Source organism: Oncorhynchus mykiss, chromosome 2 (assembly GCF_057628025.1).
Source record: "Oncorhynchus mykiss isolate SJ-2025 chromosome 2, ASM5762802v1, whole genome shotgun sequence".
NCBI lineage: Eukaryota > Metazoa > Chordata > Actinopteri > Salmoniformes > Salmonidae > Oncorhynchus > Oncorhynchus mykiss.
The window spans coordinates 75,226,779-75,247,625 of NC_143023.1; the positions used below are offsets into that span (position 1 = coordinate 75,226,779).

The window sequence follows — 20,847 nt, forward strand, 5'->3', positions numbered from 1 at the left end:
GCAACACTTGATGAATGTGTCTGTTTACCACTGCATGATAGTAGTCATGGCCAGGTGTGTGTGTGTGTGTGTGTGTGTGTGTGTGTGTGTGTGTGTGTGTGTGTGCGTGCGTGCGTGCGTGCGTGTGCATGCGTGCGTGCGTAAATGTCTAACCTCTATCTGTCTCCCTCTACCAGTTCAACACCAGGGTGAATAACACGGCGTGCTTTGACCACCTGGTCCAGGCCAATGTGAGGAATAAGAAGATCCTGAAGGATGCTGTTCAGAACATCTCTGCTAAAGGCATCACCAATTACACCAAGGGATTTGAGTTTGCCTTCGAACAGCTCTATGCAGTAAGAGCCCTCTGTTTAGAAGTATAACACAGTTGTTACATTTAGGTATAATGACAACCCTCCAGCAGATGTACATTGAAGTTTCAGAAACATACTTCATGTAAAATGTACAAAGTGTCACCTGTGAGCTCTGCTTTTTCTCTTATGATAGATTATGATGAGACACTGCCCTCTGCTGGTTATAGCGGGTATGTCTCTACTTTCTAGCCCAGTGACCAACAAGCTCCTGGGTGTGTAGGATTTTACTCCAGTCTTTTACTACCCTGATTTTAGTCATCAGCTACTCAGTAGTACCTTCCTAAGCACAATCAGGTGTGTTAGGATTGGCAACCCATATTCTCTATATGGCGTGGTTTCTCTTTGCAGACTAACATCACTAGAGCCAACTGTAACAAGATCATCATGCTGTTCACTGATGGAGGAGAGGAGAGAGCGTCGGCCATACTGCAGAAATACAACGCTGACAAGAAGGTACAGTTTCAACACACACTACAATGTATAATCCACCTAGTCGGCGACCGATAGTAGTAAATATGGAAAGCAGGTCTGAATGATGAAGGGAAACAGAGTGATGGCTTGTTTGGATGTTGAGAAAGTATTCTGTGTGCTGATCCTATGGTTTATACAGGTGGAGGCCAGATAATCCCTACACTAACCCACACACACACTCACTCACTCACTGACACACACACACACACACACACGCACGCACACAGATCAGTCTCAGTTACTGTCAGTCATCCTCTCTAGCAGATATGAAGTGTGTGATGATATCTCTGCCAAAGCTGCTCTTTCTGCTCAGCACATGAAAGGAGACTGTGAGGATGGATGGTAGAGAGAACATGGTAACACCATCCTCAGCCCTTCACAAACCAATCCCTGTGTACACTGTAACAGTAGTCCTTCCCACTAGTTCGAGTTGATATTCTATGGCTCATAATAACCTCTCAGACACAGTACCTAACTATAGTTTTTAACTTCTATCACACACCTTACAGTTCAATGTGGATGTGTCTTTAACAGATACACACGGCTCTGTGTTCTAGGTGCGTATCTTCACCTTCTCAGTGGGTCAACACAACTATGATAAAGGTCCAGTCCAGTGGATGGCCTGTGCTAATAAAGGTAGGATACCATGTTGTTGTTGTTTGTTTGTGCTAAACATTAAGCACTGGTAGTACTGTGTATCATTTGAGTTTCCATGTTGGGTCTGCTTATGTAGATAGCTAATGTCCTGATCTTAGTCCTTTGTCTATTTCTCCCAGGATACTTCTATGAGATTCCCTCTATTGGAGCCATACGCATCAACACTCAGGTGATAATAAGCATTCTGCATGAACTTGTGTTTGTGTGTGTGTTTCATTTATTCCGATGTGTATCTGGTTGACTTTGTCTTAAACGTGTGTATTTGGCAGCAGGTAGCATAGGAGTTAAGAGTGTTGGGCCAGTAACCGGAAGCTGACTAGGTGAAAAATCTGTCGATGTGCCCTTGAGCAAGGCATTTAACCCTATTTGCCCGTGTAAGTCACTCTGGATAAGAGTGTGTGCTAAATGACTAAATTGTATTCAAAAGAGTGTATTTGTGTGTTGTAGGAGTACCTGGATGTCCTGGGCAGACCCATGGTTCTAGCTGACCAGCTGGCCAAGCAGGTCCAGTGGACTAATGTCTACCTTGACGCTCTGGTATCACATCACTTCTATCCCACAATGCACCTCACCAAAATCTACCTCCACGCTGGAGGTTTCTGAAACCCAATAATGATGACTTACATTTAGCTTTCTTTGTCTGTGTGTGTTAGGAGCTAGGTCTGGTCATCACAGGAACCCTACCTGTCTTCAACAAGACCAAGTATAAAGATGAATCGGGTTTAGAGGTAATCCGCACACGCAAGCAGGCACACACACACCAATTCTTTCTTAAAATAATCCCATCCCAGCATTAGACACCAATAGCCTCTAAGTCAACATGACTCTTACTATTCAATTTTAAATGAAAATGTTGAACTCCCTGGATCTTTCCCTCTCAGATTCAGAACCAGTTGATCCTAGGGGTGATGGGGATTGACGTGTCACTAGATGACATCAAGAAGCTCACACCGCGCTACACTGTGAGTGACACACACACTAACACACCAGAACACTCCTTATTCTCCTAGTTCCGTCTCAATGTTAAGGCCTTTTCTCACCAAATGTTGATTTTTTTGTCCAAATTCTGAAAAAATACAGATTCGGTTTTAGACAAACTAAATCCATTCACAACAAGTCTGATGAGCTTTTCCCTCCACACAGGCTTAGCCCATTTTAGGAAACTTTCTCAATAGACATAGAGAATTAGCAAACTTATACGCGCACACACACACACCTAAAAGGACCCATCAAGCAAAGCCACCTGAAGCGTATCTCACTCAGACACATAAGCAAATCACATTTCTTCTTTCCCAAAAAATGTATTAAAAAACTTGCCTTAGCTTCAAATCCTTTCTGTCGGATACCAAAAACTAGCCTGTCTATAGCCTAATGATCAGCCATTGATGAATTTTAATGAAGCAGTGGAAGGTTATGTATTTTAATTTGAGTGCTTTATCTAAATAGGCGGAGAGTTTTTTGTCTCTTCCTTTTAGGGTTGCCTATAGCACAGGTGGCCGCCTAGATTCACTTTAGCAGGCCTATAATATATCGCTACATTAACTTCTAACTTACACAACTCTCTGTTTACGTCACTGTTCCATTCTTGAGCAATTCACGCATCTCTGCTGGCAACTCCACTGGCCCATCTCTTCCCCCTCATAGCTCTCAAACGGGCAGCAATATAGTTTGAAACTTATTTTGAGCATTTTTTAATAAAACTAATAAGCCTAGGCCTATTAGAGGAGAGAAGCATAGATCGATCCTCTTCGTTGCTGAATGGCTATAAAATAGGCTACATCAGCATTTCCCAAACTAGGGCTCACCTAATTTGAAAAAGGGGTTTTGAGAGAAACGTTGAAATAAAAAAATAAAAATAGTTACATCGGTAACCTCGGTGGCCCTAGATGGAGTTGTAATGACCAGGTTTCTGTTTTCTACCTACTAATGTGTCTCTTTCTATTGAACCGTTTCAGCTACAAAATATTATGACCCCGTCGCTGAAAGATAAGACTCTGAGACACGTATGGTTTCTGTTTCCTTCTACAAGCTGCGCAGGACTCGTTAGAACATAGTGGACCAGGCACAAAATCAGGCTGGGCGAAGAAGAACATCGTCACTAGCTAGGGTCCAACTGGTGACCAATTTTCATACAAATATTGTAAAATCTGCATAAGGAATGCCACTTCCCAGCAGTGGTGTTTCCACCAAACGGTCTTGTTGCAGATTAAAACCAGTGTGTGATGATGTGGTGCACACAACATGTACTTTTTCACATATGTTTTCATGCACCAAATAAAAATCTAAAGTTCAATGTGTTTCCATCGCATTTTCAGCTCTACTGAGCATCAAGATCACTGTGCACTTTCACCACCCTGTGAAGTTCATCGTAACTTATTTTATCTGTAGCCTAATAAACTGCATGGTTTCCATAGTCGTGGTGGGAGGACCACACGCCATCATCGCGTGACAGTTTACTTCCATATGATGGTTATATTTATATTTGCACATAAAGGTGTTTCCACCGCCATTTCTGGCATAATGAATTATACTGACACAAAATGATGATCTGTCGGCGTTTAGAAAATTGTGCTGAAACTTGTGTTGTATTTGGTCGCATAAAAATGTGGATGGAAACGTGGTTAATGATGATGTTCTTTTCTACACAGAAGTTCATACAAAAGTATTGTCTGATGACCTTGAACTTTCTAATACCTTTCTTCTGTAGTTTAGTCACTTTAAACCATACTTCCTTCAGATTGTAGTGTCAAAAGTACTGTACTGTCAGACTGATTTGTAATAGACTTTCATAGCCTCAATTTAAAAAAGTAAACATTGGCCGTTGATTATATCCGTTTTGGGGTTGCAAAAACATTTTCATATCAAAATGGGGTCGTGGGCCAAAAAAGTTTGGGAACCCCTGCGGTACATCATTGGCAATGAACATGGGAGATTTCAACGGCGAGAGTGACGTGTATAGGTCTGGTGTGATGGGATCACAATGATTAAATGAACATGGGAGATTTCAACGGCGAGAGTGACGTGTATAGGTCTGGTGTGATGGGATCACAATGATTAAATGAACATGGGAGATTTCAACGGCGAGAGTGACGTGTATAGGTCTGGTGTGATGGGATCACATTGATTAAATGAACATGGGAGATTTCAACGGCGAGAGTGACGTGTATAGGTCTGGTGTGATGGGATCACAATGATTAAATGAACATGGGACATTTCAACGGCGAGAGTGACGTGTATAGGTCTGGTGTGATGGGATCACAATGATTAAATGAACATGGGAGATTTCAACGGCGAGAGTGACGTGTATAGGTCTGGTGTGATGGGATCACAATGATTAAATGAACATGGGACATTTCAACGGCGAGAGTGACGTGTATAGGTCTGGTGTGATGGGATCACAATGATTAAATGAACATGGGACATTTCAACGGCGAGAGTGACGTGTATAGGTCTGGTGTGATGGGATCACAATGATTAAATGAACATGGGAGATTTCAACGGCGAGAGTGACGTGTATAGGTCTGGTGTGATGGGATCACAATGATTAAATGAACATGGGACATTTCAACGGCGAGAGTGACGTGTATAGGTCTGGTGTGATGGGATCACAATGATTAAATGAACATGGGACATTTCAACGGCGAGAGTGACGTGTATAGGTCTGGTGTGATGGGATCACAATGATTAAATGAATATGGTGCTGCACTGATGCGTTGCAAACTGAAAAAAACAGGCAGAGAGCAATTGATTAATTAATTAATTCACACTGTGAACCCACAGACCTGTCAGAGGCAGCTTCCCAGATAACAATTTATATTGGTCTACAGCTTATTTTCGCATGCGAGAAGACAAACAAATGTAACCTGTTCCGAATAAATAATTTACGGATTGTGGCCTTATTTCACAATTGGTGTCAACGGCGTCATAAACAAGACGTGCTCGTAAAAAAAATGTTGGTCCAAATTATTCGCCTGAAAATAACAGACTTACTCTGACAGCCCTGCCCTCAATCATATGAACTCAATCATGTTTATGATCGAAACTCTAATAACCCAGAACAGGCATGTAGTGAGTACACATTCATGTTCCCTGTAGTATACAAAATATGTTCAACTGTCTCCACCAACCCTCTCTGTTCCTCCACTCCTCAGATTGGACCTAATGGCTATTATTTTGCCATCGACCCCAATGGATATGTACTGCTACACCCCAACCTCCAACCTAAGGTATATACTATCCCTACCTCTTCTATTCTGTTACCACATGTCTTACAATCCCAACTCATTCTGAGGTGCTACTATGCTTGCTATTCATGTTCATATGAACCCACACATGATCGTAGCAGTATGTCTAACCACAGGCCACCATAATGCTCCTGAGCCAACACAACCCACTGCTCCTACCTACAGTACCTCTTCTATTCCTCCCCTCTTTCCTCTCCTCCTCTGCCGACCTCCTCCTCAACACCCCCCTGGCCAGGACTTGACAGGCTGCAGAGGGCCATGTGTTGCCCAGGCCCGCAGGCTCTCTGTTGGGGCTTGTTGTGTTCAACAAGGCCTGGGACACATGTTAACATCTCATCCAACCACATCCTCAAAACACTAATCAACATGGACACACACTCATGGATCCAATCTATTCATACACACGCATGCACTGGCACGTAACCCTAAGCAATGCACAGCATACACAGAGTGTTCATGTGTGTGTGTAAAGGCGTGCAGCCTCTTTCAAGGGGAACTGTTTCAATGTGACTGGAGGTCTTGTACAGCGTTGTATAGGTTTCCTAAGGAGGGACCGTGTGTGAGTGTGTCAGTCAGGGTTTGAAACAGTCTGTTACAGAGAGGGGATCAGAGATGAATGCCATCAGAAGGCCTTGTTCTGACTAATGTGATTTTAACCATGCTGAAATATGCTACAGACACCACCCTTTGTTGAAGGTTGCAACGGTCAGGGTTTGAGTCCCGCCTGGCCACATACTGTATGTGTTAACGTGTATTCTATTGAGATAATAGTGCCTGGCCAATGAATTCATATTATCAAATGGAGATGTTGTCTCCCACTGAAAAGCTCCCTGCATCTCTCTCATTATGTATCTGTTAGAAAAGGATCCGTAACCACAAGACAAGACTCAATAAGCCGTATGCCATCACGCTCCATGAGGTGAGAGAGAGTAGGATAGATAGATAGTAGATGTCCTTTAGTAGAACATATTATAGATGTAGTCTAGTAACCCTTGGGGCTGGTCTTTAACTGTTAGATCATTGATTGGAGTGTGTGTGTCCAGTAAACTCTGCTAAAGTGATGGTACACTACAATATGACTCCTTGGATCAACCGAAGAAAATTACTTGACTGGTTACAAGTAAATGAGTTATGTTTTCTCATTTAAAAAATACTACATTTGTTGAAACCAAATATATGATTCAATGTCAACTGTTTTATTTGATTTTTATCAATCCTATATTTTAAGTTGCAACCTATTTATTTCAGCACTCAACTTACTTTCCCCCTTTGGTTAAACCCAATAAATAACAAATACAAACTAATATTTCATGTAAATACATCCCATGTTTTCATCTTGTTCCAAGTTCACTTTTTAATATAGAATTACCTATGGGTTATACCCAATTAAATAAATTATGTATATATCAAGAAATTGTGTTGATTCAATAACATGAAGTTATGTTTCTGAACATATTCTTTACACAAGACTTTCATATTAAGTAGCAACAATATCGTAACCAAGCATTGGATACCTTAACTTATAACACTTGTCAGGCTCTTTAGTATCGCATGCACTTATGCAAGTATCATTACAGACACTGGCAAGTTTAATTTTGAATAAGGAATACAACAGACCACAATAATGACATTCACTTTCACAGGATGGCAAAAATAACAACCTGGAAGCCACATCCCAATAAGCCACGCCTCCAAATCCCCCCCCCCCCCCCTCCCCCCACACACACACACACATGCGCACACACTGCTATTTGATTTCAGATCAATTGATTAGAAAAGGTTGAACGAACCAAAGCGTAATTTTCAATCTTTCCAATCAGTGTTTAATAAGTTTTATTTTAATATTTATAAAATTCACATTGTTATGTCTGGTAACACATTTTAGTTTTCCTTGAATCCAACCCCATTCCATGCACTAAATGGATGTGGGTGGAGCAATGTCTACTTACGTTTGCAAATTACAAGCACTCACAAAAGCTCTGACGAAGGCCTTGAAGCCGATACGTAAAGCTTAATAATAAATAGTGATACTATCCAGAGCAGTGTGCGGGTTTCTCTTTTCCTTCATGAATTCTATTGTTACAATGCGCCTGCAACAAAGATGGCTCAGATGTGAGAGAGCCTCTTGAATTTTGAATCATTCCAATCAGTAAACGCACTTCAGATGAACATTAGCGTGGTCAGTGTAATAGTGACTAGTTGTTATTAGTCAAGTAGACGGTCACATAATTAGCTAAATGTTTCCCACTGTTTACTCTTTCACATGTTCTGTTAAACTGTTTCTTTCCTCTAAGCCATCTGTCATGTTGTCATTATGTTGTGTCATTGTCTAGAAGTTTGGGTGTATGCACCTGCGTGTGAGAGAGGGAGATGGAGAGAAGGGTAGGTCCTAGAGGGAGGGAGGGAGGGAGAAGGGTAGGTCCTAGAGGGAGGGAGGGAGGGAGGGAGACTGAACTAACACATGATGACATGAACAGGTTACAGCAGGCCCCTTCCTAGTACTGCTATGGGTTTGTCTTTCTCACTGGGACTTGATGGATCAATTCATGAAACTGTATGAGTCCATCTGTGCACTATTGTCATGAATTCCTATTTATATTCAAATCATACACTTGCTTTGTAAATCATGTCCATAATCCCTCTGGTACATCACTGTAAAGCATTCCAGTGAAAGGGCATGGTCAATCTTACTGTGTATGATCTGTTTGCATGTGCATGTGTGATCAGAGAAACAGAGGGGTGTGTGAATATGGAGGGTGACCTTGGCCTCTTTGAACACATTCTCTCTTTTCTCTCTTGTTCTTGTGTTTCAGTCTGTGTGTGATTTGTGGTTGAATAGAAAACCCATTTCATATTCATCACACAAATCCCTCGCTACATTTGGAGTTGGATTTTGATCTCTCTCCCCCACCCACTCACTTTGGGACTCTTTCTTTCTTTCTTTCTTTCTTTCTTTCTTTCTTTCTTTCTTTCTTTCTTTCTTTCTTTCTTTCTTTCTTTCTCTGTATATCATAGTTTCATCCTCTCTCCTTAATTTGACTCTTTATTTAATGTGCTTATATGTTCTGTGTCATCTTATGGCCTCTAACTATATAACTTTTTTTTTCATGCTGAGATCCTCTTCATCATCCTCCTTTTTCTCCACTGTTCCGTCTTTCTTTTCTCTCTTCATCCAATGTAAGGATAATTTAATCATCATCATTACAGTGTGTTTATGTAGCTTTTGCAGAAACGAAATCTATATGAACCTTCTAAAACGTGTATACAGTCTAAAGGTAGAGCAGCGTTGCTAGGAGACAGAGTATCAGGTTCCATCCATTTACTGGTGCTTTAACAAAGTAGTTCTGGATTACTGCTGCTACTTTATAACATTAGAAAGTCCCTGATACGCACTGAGGGTTTAACTACTGACATTAACACAGTCTACAGTTAGTCTGTATCAAACACACACACACACACACACACACACACTGACTCAGGCAGGCACCCACTCAACACACACACGGACTCAACCATCACGCATGCATGCAACACACACGCACACACACACACACACACACAAGCTGGAGTATTCCGGGTCAGTTGGTTCTCAGCTGTATAAACTAGGCTCTTTGTCTGAATGTACAGTATATACTGTAGAACACAATAACAGGATAGGGTAAGGAGCATAGTTTTACTCTATGGCCTGAAGCCATGCTAAGAACCCCTGACTGAAACATTACACAGTCTACTGGGTTTCCCAACTGGCGGCGCTGATTTTATTTGGCCTCCCAAGTTTTCTGAGCAAGTTTTTAGTTTTTACATTTTCATTGTTGGATATTAAAGACTGTAAATACACCAGGAAATGAGCTCCAAGTTTCCATGTATTCCCATGCAAAATAGAGAGACTTGATCGTATACAAATGTAAGCAATGTCTGAAATGTATATGTTTTAGTCAAATATATCTGTTTGGGCTTCTACTGGTCTACTGCGTTTCATTACAACTCACTGTAGCAACTCAACATGCTTCAGTGGGACCGATATCAAACAAGTCATGCTATTGAATATACAAGAATGAGAGAGAGTGTGTGTGTGTGTGTGTGTGTGTGTGTGTGTGTGTGTGTGTGTGTGTGTGTGTGTGTGTGTGTGTGTGTGTGTGTGTGTGTGTGTGTGTGTGTGTGTGTGTGTGTGTGTGTGTGTGTGCGTGTGTTTCATGGTAACTCATCCACCAGACTAAACACTCACATCTCCTCAGAATCCTAAATTCCAGGAACCTGTCACTCTGGACTTCCTCGATGCTGAACTGGAGAACGACATCAAAGTCCAGGTAAACACACACACACAGGTGTTAGTTGTGTCCAGTCTCCAGTCAATTGAGTGTGATTCATACAGTGACTGGCTGTAAATGAGAGGACATGTTTACAGAAGCAGTGGATACCCCACTCTGTCTGTCGCTCCCTCTCCTTTCACCCTGCTTCTATCATACACTCCAAGAGGGAGGTTCAGCACATAGATGTGCTACCGATCTCCTTGTTGTTATTCCTCTCTTTCTCTCTCGCTGGTGTACAGATGTGCACTGTATTTTTGAGAGAGAACGGTATTGAGATCAGACCCTGTAACTGTTCACACATTTGACACGGGTACAGTTGAAGAAGATATCTTTTTATATTTATTTTATCTTTCACACACACAAAACCATGCATGCATTATCTCTCTCTCTCTCGCTCTCTCTCTCTCTGTGTGTGTGTGTGTGTGTGTGTGTGTGTGTGTGTGTGTGTGTGTGTGTGTGTGTAGATCAGGAGAATGATGATAGATGGGAACCCAGGTGAAGAGACCATAGAGACTCTTGTTAAAACTCAGGATGAGGTGAGATCAGCACCAATGTAAGACACATAATAGTACTAATTCTCACTTACACATCTCCTAGTGACATCAGTGCATGACTTAGGTTGAAGTAAGTTACGTGTAGTTTACGATTTAGGACTATGACTGTTTTAACACCTCTGTGTGTTCGCTGACAGAGATACATCGACAGAGGAGTAAGGACGTACACCTGGGCTCAGGTCAATGGAACAGACTACAGGTAGGCAGGAGGACTGAAAGATGTTGACCCAGTCCACAAACAATTTTTAACCCCTTGCCATATCTCCTGGTCTGGCCAGTAGGGGGCACTACAAACGTGTAGTGATCTGAAGGGATTAGATAGGTTGCTGTAACGTGTCTAACATCTCTACTTCATGAATATGATCAGGTCTGGCCAGTAGGGGGCACTCTCTGTCCCTCTCCATCACAGTAAAACCCTTTTTTCAACTACTGAAATGTTTTTAAATGCAGATGTTCAGTGTTCTGTCACCTTGTGGATGGAACATGTTTTTCCAAGCATCAGTGTGTCAACAGAGAAAGGACAGGGTCCTGTATAATGACAAGACCTTTATTTCTGCAGCTTGGCCCTGGTCCTGCCTACCTACAGTGAACACTACATACAGGCCAAACTAGGAGACACCATCAGACAGACCATGGGTGAGAGCACACACACCCAGGCATGCAGCCACAAAAGAAACACACCACAGCAACTTTGCTCTCTCAAATCAGTGAGTTTTGCCGAAGTTCGTCCTTTGTAGTATGGCCCCATGGTCCAGTCGGCTGACGTCTCTCTCTCTCTCTCTCTCTCTCTCTCTCTCCCTTCACCCTACTCTCCTTCTCCATCACCCTCTCCCTGATCACATACTTCCTATCTCTTCTTCCCTCCCTCCATCAGCTTTGATGCACTCCACCCCGCCCTCCTTGTTCTTTCTCTTTCTCTTTTCCATCTCTTGTTCCCCTGTTCCCTTTCTTTGAATCTGAGGGCAGAGGAGGCATGTTACCTTACACAGCCTGCCTGTCTGCACCTCTTTCTCTACCCAGATCTGGTTTATAACTACTCATAGAGGCTTTATCACATGGTTCCTGTACTGTACTCTGATGTACAAGATCCACCTCTACAAACTATCCAACTCTCTTGACTTTAATGTTCCCCTCCTGTCCTCCCTCTATCTGCCCCTTCATGGGATCCGTACAGCTCCATGGGGCAAGTAGTCTATTTCCTGGTGTATAACTCACTGTTCCTTATCTGTCGTCCAGTCTCTGCATGATCATGTATCTGTGTTTGCATGATGAAGTATATTAATTCTACACAGTGACAGAGCGAAACAAAAGGAGGTGAAACGAGATAGAAGGAAAGAAGGGAAAAGGAATGACACTTCTGTATTGACAGAGAATAAACGAGAGAACAGCTGAGGTCCATGTGATTCCTACCCTTCCCAGTCCTTACATGAGATGTCCTAAAATCTGCCTGTCATGTTTTACATGCTAGTGAAATTCTTTGATTATGCACCAGATAGTCATGAACCTTTTCATACTGAACCATCAGTAAACGGTTCCACAGACTGCTGGCATGACTGTATCAATTTAATGACGTTTTTCTCGTGATGTCTTCTTTTAAGGGATTGATTGATGGACATTGATGTCTTTATGAGTGTAGGAACTCTATTGGAAAGAACATAGTGAAATCCAAAGCCAAAGCCTGTCACATGGAATAATAGGAGAGACAGATACTGTGCTGGAGTAACTGAGGATGTTCTGTGAACGTAATGTACTGTATTGCATGTCTCTGCATGGTAGCACCTCTCTGTTTGGATAGCGTGGTTGTTTTAGATCAGATTTCCCTTCTTTTTAAGACTTCTTATATTGCTGTAATATGAATTTGATAAGACATCCCAATGGTTCTGTTTTCTCTCTCTCTATCTCCTTCCTTTCCCTCCCTCCCCTCTCTCTTTCTCTCCCGCTCCCTCTCTCTCTCTCTCTCTCTCTCTCTATCTGGGGTCACTACAGGGCAGAAGGGCAAGTATTCCTCTTCCCCTTGTCTGCTTGTTCCATCACTTCAGTTTCACTCCGCACCTTTTCTCCCTGTCTATCCGGCACCTCATATGTACAGTTGAAGTCGGAAGTTTACATTCACTTAGTTTGTTGTCATTAAAACTTGTTTTTCAACCATTCCACAAATTTCTTGTTAACAAACTATAGTTTTGGCAAGTCGGTTAGGACATCTACTTTGTGCATGAGACAAGTAATTTTTCCAACTAATGTTTAAAAAAGTGTGTGCGATCAAGGATCTGTAACGTTCGTTGTTAGAATGAGACCAAGGTGCAGCGTGGTAGGCATACATTTTCCTTTAATAATAAATGTTCCAACAATAAACAACTCAACGAGTGTAAAGCTAGTAGTGCAAACACATAACACAAAAATACAAGATCCCACAACAGAAAGTGTGAAAAAGGGCTGCCTAAGTATGATCCCCAATCAGAGACAACGATAGACAGCTGCCTCTGATTGGGAACCATACTCGGCCAAAAACAAAGAAATAGACAACATAGAATGGCCACCACAAATCCCACCCTGACCTAACCAAATAGAGAAATAAAACTGCTCTCTAAGGTCAGGGCGTGACAGGATCCTACAAACCTGACTAGAACACTGCTGTCCATTAACTCACTGACAGATAAGGCCTGTCAGTGACTTAATGGACATCAGTAAGGCCTGACAGTGAGTTAATGGACAGCAGTGTTCTAGATGAGGCCTGACAGTGAGTTAATGGACAGCAGTGTTCTAGATGAGGCCTGACAGTGAGTTAATGGACAGCAGTGTTCTAGATAAGGCCTGTCATTGACTTAATGGACATCAGTGTTCTAGATAAGGCCTGTCAGTGACTTAATGGACATCAATGTTCTAGATAAGGCCTGACAGTGAGTTAATGGACAGCAGTGTTCTAGATAAGGCCTCTCAGTGAGTTAATGGACATCAGTGTTCTAGATAAGGCCTGTCAGTGAGTTAATGGACATCAGTAAGCCTGACAGTAAGTTAATGGACCACAGTGTCCTAGATAAGGCCTGACAGTGAAATAATGGACATCAGTGTTCTAGATAAGGCCTGACAGTAAGTTAATGGACCGCAGTGTCCTAGATAAGGCCTGACAGTGAGTTAATGGACATCAGTAAGGCCTGACAGTGAGTTAATGGACCGCAGTGTTCTAGATAAGGCCTGACAGTGAGTTTATAGACATCAGTAAGGCCTGACAGTGAGTTAATGGACATCAGTGTTCGAGATAAGGCCTGACAGTAAGTTAATGGACCGCAGTGTCCTAGATAAGGCCTGACAGTGAGTTAATGGACAGCAGTGTTCTAGATAAGGCCTGACAGTGAGTTATTGGACAGCAGTGTTCTAGATAAGGCCTATCAGTGAGTTACTGGACAGCAGTGTTCTAGATAAGGCCTATCAGTGAGTTACTGGACAGCAGTGTTCTAGATAAGGCCTGACAGTGAGTTCATGGACAGCAGTGTTCTAGATAAGGCCTGACAGTGAGTTAATGGACAGCAGTGTTCTAGATAAGGCCTGACAGTGAGTTAATGGACAGCAGTGTTCTAGATAAGGCCTGTCAGTGAGTTAATGGACAGCAGTAAGGCCTGTCAGTGAGTTAATGGACAGCAGTGTTTTAGATAAGGACTGACAGTGAGTTAATGGACAGCAGTGTTCTAGATATGGCCTGACAGTGAGTTAATGGACAGCAGTGTTCTAGATAAGGCCTGACAACGAGTTAATGGACAGCAGTGTTCTAGATGAGGCCTGTCAGTGAGTAAATGGACAGCAGTGTTCTAGATAAGGCCTGTCAGTGACTTAATGGACATCAGTGTTCTAGATAAGGCCTGTCAGTGACTTAATGGACATCAGTAAGGCCTGACAGTGAGTTAATGGACAGCAGTGTTCTAGATAAGGCCTGTCAGTGAGTTAATGGACATCAGTAAGCCTGACAGTAAGTTAATGGACCGCAGTGTCCTAGATAAGGCCTGACAGTGAGTTAATGGACAGCAGTGTTTTAGATAAGGCCTGTCAGTGAGTTAATGGACAGCAGTGTTTTAGATAAGGCCTGTCAGTGAGTTAATGGACATCAGTAAGGCCTATCAGTGAGTTAATGGAGAGCAGTGTTCTAGATAAGGCCTGTCATTGACTTAATGGACATCAGTAAGGCCTGTCAGTGAGTTAATGGACAGCAGTGTTCTAGATAAGGCCTGTCAGTGAGTTAATGGACATCATTAAGCCTGACAGTAAGTTAATGGACCGCAGTGTCCTAGATAAGGCCTGACAGTGAGTTAATGGACAGCAGTGTTTTAGATAAGGCCTGTCAGTGAGTTAATGGACAGCAGTGTTTTAGATAAGGCCTGTCAGTGAGTTAATGGACATCAGTAAGGCCTATCAGTGAGTTAATGGACAGTAGTGTTCGAGATAAGAACTGACAGTGAGTTAATGGACATCAGTAAGGCCTGTCAGTGAGTTAATGGACAGCAGTGTTTTAGATACGGCCTGTCAGTGAGTTAATGGACAGCAGTGTTCTAGATAAGGCCTGTCAGTGAGTTAATGGACATCAGTAAGGCCTGTCAGTGAGTTAATGGACAGCAGTGTGCTAGATAAGGCCTGTCAATGAGTTAATGGACAGCAGTGTTCTAGATAAGGCCTGTCAGTGAGTTTATAGACATCAGTAAGTCCTGACAGTGAGTTAATGGACAGCAGTGTTCTAGATATGGCCTGACAGTGAGTTAATGGACAGCAGTGTTCTAGATAAGGCCTGACAACGAGTTAATGGACAGCAGTGTTCTAGATGAGGCCTGTCAGTGAGTAAATGGACAGCAGTGTTCTAGATAAGGCCTGTCATTGACTTAATGGACATCAGTGTTCTAGATAAGGCCTGTCAGTGACTTAATGGACATCAGTAAGGCCTGTCAGTGAGTTAATGGACAGCAGTGTTCTAGATACGGCCTGTCAGTGAGTTAATGTACAGCAGTGTTCTAGATAAGGCCTGTCAGTGAGTTAATGGACAGCAGTGTTTTAGATAAGGCCTGTCAGTGACAGTCAGCAGAGTGTACTGGCCTAACAGCCATGAAAAGTCATGCTGACAGACTAGTGGCACTACCAAGCTTAAAGATGAATGGGAGTTTGTCTCCATAGTCATTGTCTCTCTCTCTTTCTGTCATGTCTTGTTTCACTCATTCATCTTTCAGTTCTTTATTTCCATAATGATCAGTCTGGTGTGCTGTATAGGCCATGAATCCTGCTCTACAGAGTGTGTAAGGTTCTAAAGATGCCTCTCTATTCTCTTCAGCCATGGACACTCTGCAGCTGGAGATGTTTGATGAGCTGGGATACACCTTCATCGCCCCAAGGTGAGTGGCTACAGCCGCACATCTGAATCTCCTCCACCACCTCCATTTTGAACCATTGTTACTCCTGAAGTGTACTCACTAGGAGTATCTGGTTACTGGGATTGAGGAGCACAGTGTAGAATTAGGTAGAAGTTATAGAAGGAGTTTGATGTTGTACGGATGTTGAATTTGAGATGTAATGTATCTAATATACAGCGTCTGCTATTTCTGTAGGGAGTACTGCAAAGGCTTGAAAGACAACGACAACAACACCCAGTTCCTCCTGGACTTCAACCAGTTCATAGACAGGAACACACTGGAAGAGCCATGTAAGTTACTGTGGCTGTTTAACACTCGCAGGCGCAGATACAACCCACGCATGCACACACACACACACACACACACACACACACACACACACACACACACACACACACACACAGATGGATTTCCTCTACCTATTATACCCACCCAGGGGGAGGGTTTAGTGGGGGGAGTCAGGAGGGTATGGTGTTCCATAGCCCTGTGAAGGTCCGAGAGAGGCGTTTGATTAGTCTGGTCTGGCCAGGAATGACATCAACCTTATCTAATGCGGTAGGCATTGGATTAGTGTAGTCTGATATCATCCTGATCGACTGAGCTTCTAGAACCTGATGTTGTCATGCTACTGTGTGACTCAGAACCTCTATAGTGTCATCATCTAATGGGTATCAGCTACTGGAGATCCTATCAATGTCCTCGGTGTCAGCTTTTTTATTTTATGACTTTATTTTACCTTTATTTAACTAGGCAAGTCAGTTAAGAACAAATTCTTAAGCTAATGGATTGCAATGTCCTCTGTGTTGTCTAAGCAAGCTCAAGCCATCTAAACTCCTATGTGTCATCCTTGCAGTTTACCAAGGGATTTACTGTGGAAGATACTTCAGTAACAATGTCTTCCTGTCTAGGTAATGTGACTCTGGTCAGTAGGCTGCTGTTGGACGCTGGGTTGACTGCTGATCTGGTCAAACTGTGGAAGGAGCAGTCATTGTGAGTGCCACACACACGCACACACACACACACACACACACACACACACACACACACACACACACACACTGACCGCCATCAGAGCATCATCTCCATGTACACATTGAGTCAGTTACATGAGTCATGTAGACAGTTAGTTGACTCCCCATCTTGTTGATGTCTTATTGGAGAAACACCAGGCAGCTATTTGCTAATGTCTGTTGCTATGAGAGTCTTGTCTGTGTTTTACCAGTAAAATATGATCAAAGAAAGACACAGGACCAGCTATGCCAAGACATGGTGTGTTCTGAAGACACCACAGTAATTACCTCAACATGCATTCATCACGCCATACACATACATGCTCACATAAACAGGAACAATTTACTGAATAAAGACCTCAAAGAATTAGGACATAAAGAGAAGTGACTCTCAGGGAATACAACAATTTATTTTCAAATGTTCTGGACACAGTGATGTGTAGGCCTCTTTGTAGGGCTCTCCAAGACACACACTGTTCAGATGGACTAGTGATTTCTCCTGGGAGAGCGAGGTGGGCTTCAAAGACAGTGGAATATTTAGCTCATGCCTCTGTGATTAGTCTAGATGGTCCCTGAGCCTCTGTTATAGATGTGGTAAATGAGGCGATGCTTCCCTTGACCAGATTGGCTCACATTCAACAAATCTGATTTTAACAAATCCGTTTTAACATATCCGTCATAATTTACAGTATGTATTGTAACAAACCCACAATGTGGTTACTTAAGTGTTATTTGGATATTTGGCTGTTTTCGCTGCATAACATTTAGAAGTTGTCCCTTTTCAGGTTTAGAAGTGACTGCTAAATGCTAACTCCCGTTAGTATAGCTAGCATACAGAAATCAATGGTGGTAGTCAGTCAATTATAACTGTAAATGCAATTGATTGGTTCAGATGACATGAACGTGTTGAGGTTGGCATCCATACAAGCATCATAGTAATTTTACCTCAAAATAGTGTGAAATACACATACAGTGCATTCGGAAAGTATTCAGACTCCTTTCCTTTTTCCACATTTTATTATGTTACAGCCTTATTCAAAAATTGACTAAATTGCAGTTTTTTTCCTCATCAATCTACACACAATACCCCAGAATGACAAAATAAAAACAGATTTTCAAATTTTTTGCAAATTTATGAAAATTATAAAAACTGAAATATCACATTTACAAAGGTATTCGGATCATTTACTCAGCACTATGTTGAAGCACCTTTGGCAGTGATTACAGACTCGAGTCCTCTTGGGTATGTCTTTGCAAGCGTGGCACACCTGTATTTGGGGAGTTTCTACCATTCTTCTCTGCAGATCCTCACAAGCTCTGTCAGTTTGGATGGATGAGTATCGCTGCACAGCTATTTTCAGGTCTCTCCAGAGATGTTCAAGTACGGGCTCTGGCTGGGCCACTCAAGGACATTCAGAGACTTGTCCCGAAGCCACTCCTGTGTTGTCTTGGCTGTGTGCTTAGGGTTGTTGTCCTGTTGGTAGGTGAACCCTTATCCCAGTCTGAGGTCCTGAGCACTATGGAGCAGGTTTTCATTAAGGATCTCTCTGTACCTTTCTCTGTTCATCTTTCCCTAGATCCTGACTAGTCTCCCAGTCCCTGCTGCTGAAAAACATCCCCACAGCATGACGCTGCCACCACCATGCTTCACTGAAGGGATGGTGCCATTTTTCCTCCAGACGTAACGCTCGGCATTCCGGCCAAAGAGTTCAATCTTGGTTTCATCAGATCAGAGAATCTTGTTTCTCATGGTCAAAGTCCTTTAGGTGCCTTTTGGCAAACTGAAAGCGGACTGTCATGTGCCTTTTACTGAGGAGTGGCTTCCGTCTGGCCGCTCTACCATAAAGGCCTGATTGGTGGAGTGCTGCAGAGATGGTTGTCCTTCTGGAAGGTTCTCCAATCTCCACAGAGGAACTCTGGAGCTTTGTCAGAATGCGTTGTCATGGCTGTATGCTTAGGGTCGTTGTCCTGTTGGAAGGTGAACCTTCGCCCCAGTCTGAGGTCCTGAGTACTTTGGAGCAGGTTTTCATCAAGGATCCCTCTGTACTTTGCTCCGCTCTCTCATCTCCACAGAGTAACTCTGGAGCTCGGTCAGAGTGACCATCATGTTCTTGGTCACTTCCCAGACCAAAGCCCTTCTCCCCCGATTGCTCAGTTTAGCCGTGCGGCCAGCTCTATGAAGAGTCTTGGTGGTTCCAAAATTCTTCCATTTCAGAATGATGGAGGCCACTGTGTTCTTGGGGACCTTCAATGCTGCATACATTTTTTGTTACTCTTCCCCAGATCTGTGCCACGACACAATCCTGTCTTGGAGCTCGACGGACAATTCCTTTGACCTCATGGCTTGGTTTTTGCACTGACATGCACTGTCAACTGCGGGACCTTATATAGACAGGTGTGTGCCTTTCCAAATCATGTTCAATCAATTGAATTTAACACATATGGACTCCAATCAAGTTGTAGAAACATCTCAAGGATGATCAATGGAAGCAGGATGAACCTAAGCTCAATTTTGAGTCTCATAGCAAAGGGTCTGATTACTTATATAAATGTTAGATTTCCGTTTTTTTTTATAGATTTGCAACATTTTCTAAAACACTGTTTTCACTTTGTCATTATGGGGTATTTTGTGTAGATTGATGAGGGAAAAAATAAATGCAATCCATTTTAGAATAAGGCTGTAACGTAACAAAATATGGAAAAGGTGAAGGGGTCTGAATACTTTTCGAATGCGCTATATTAACAATAGCCTAAATGTAGGCTAATTTTGCTGGGGGGCAATGAGGAGATTCGGGATCTTTCCCCCTACTGCCATTTCCCCCACGAGTTTCCATGGCAATTCCATTGTTTTGGTCGAGTTCGATTTACCTCTTTACCTCATCAATTGAACTGTGATTGATACCTGTGTGTTCTTTCTGTTCCCAGGGGTGGGATTCTGGCCAGGTTTGTAGCCACTGATGGAGGGATCACCAGAGTCTATCCCAGAAGGTATGCTCAGATGTCTCCTTCCGAGTTACTTAGATTAGCCCGATCCCAGACTGTAGGTGCTGTGGCCCACTCCTATTGTAAGAAGCCATGACAGGGGATTAATACAGGTAGGAGTTGGCTAATGCACAAAGCTATTTTAAAGTGTATATTGGTTTGGCCTGGATATGATACTGTTTTACTTCCCTACCTGCTCTGCTGGATCATTTCACATTTCATGGAGAGTCAGTTCTCCCAAATCACCTACAGCCCATTAGTCCAGCCTAGAACATAGTTCACATACACTGGTGATGTGCTCAGTACAGATGGACTCTTTCTATTCCTCTCTGTCTACTTCTCTCTGTCTCTCTTTCTGTCTCTCTCTCTCTGTCTCGCTCTCTCTGTCTCTCTCTGTCTCTCTCTCTGTCTCTCTTTCTGTCTCTCTTTCTGTCTCTCTTTCTGTCTCTCTCTCTGTCTCTGTCTCTCTCTCTGTCTCTCTCTTTCTCTCTGTCTCTCTCTCTGTCTCTCTCTGTCTCTCTCTCTGTCTCTCTCTGTCTTTCTCTCTGTCTCTCTCTTTCTGTCTTTCTCTCTGTCTCTCTCTCTGTCTCTCTCTCTTTCTGTCTCTGTCTTTCTCTCTGTCTCTCTCATTGTCTCTCTCTTTCTGTCTGTAGCTCTCTCTCTGTCTCTCTTTCTGTCTCTCTCATTGTCTCTCTCTTTCTGTTGCTCTCTCTCTTTCTGTCTTTGTCTCTCTTTGGATCTTTGTCTCTCTCTTTGTCTCTCTCTTTCTCTTTCTTTATCTCTTCTCTGTCTGAAGATGTTTATCATTACAGTGTATATCATCTAGCTGTCAAATGGGAATCAGTCTTGTTGATTGTTAGAGTGCAGCAGTTTGTGCTAGGT

At 42.7% G+C, this 20,847-nt stretch overlaps 2 protein-coding genes across 6 annotated transcripts in view; one reads left to right on the forward strand and one right to left on the reverse strand.

Annotated features, from left to right (window-relative positions):
* The window catches only part of LOC110496093 (metabotropic glutamate receptor 3), a 918,426-nt gene that overhangs the window by 720,766 nt on the left and 176,813 nt on the right, over positions 1-20,847 (reverse strand). The gene's annotated exons all lie outside the window — the stretch shown is intronic.
* The window catches only part of LOC110501950 (voltage-dependent calcium channel subunit alpha-2/delta-1), a 106,361-nt gene that overhangs the window by 72,450 nt on the left and 13,064 nt on the right, over positions 1-20,847 (forward strand). For 3 of the 5 annotated variants that reach the window (XM_090207690.1, XM_036955525.2, XM_036955534.2), the window contains exons 11-26: positions 177-335; positions 702-806; positions 1,382-1,460; positions 1,601-1,650; positions 1,929-2,018; positions 2,135-2,209; positions 2,363-2,443; positions 5,633-5,707; positions 9,961-10,032; positions 10,500-10,571; positions 10,727-10,788; positions 11,149-11,225; positions 15,895-15,955; positions 16,169-16,263; positions 16,882-16,963; positions 19,909-19,971. In XM_090207690.1, coding sequence (XP_090063816.1) covers positions 177-335; positions 702-806; positions 1,382-1,460; positions 1,601-1,650; positions 1,929-2,018; positions 2,135-2,209; positions 2,363-2,443; positions 5,633-5,707; positions 9,961-10,032; positions 10,500-10,571; positions 10,727-10,788; positions 11,149-11,225; positions 15,895-15,955; positions 16,169-16,263; positions 16,882-16,963; positions 19,909-19,971 — 1,298 coding nt within the window. The remainder of the gene's footprint in view (positions 1-176; positions 336-701; positions 807-1,381; positions 1,461-1,600; positions 1,651-1,928; positions 2,019-2,134; positions 2,210-2,362; positions 2,444-5,632; positions 5,708-9,960; positions 10,033-10,499; positions 10,572-10,726; positions 10,789-11,148; positions 11,226-15,894; positions 15,956-16,168; positions 16,264-16,881; positions 16,964-19,908; positions 19,972-20,847) is intronic. The other 2 variants (XM_036955529.2, XM_036955538.2) reach the window with 1 other exon arrangement.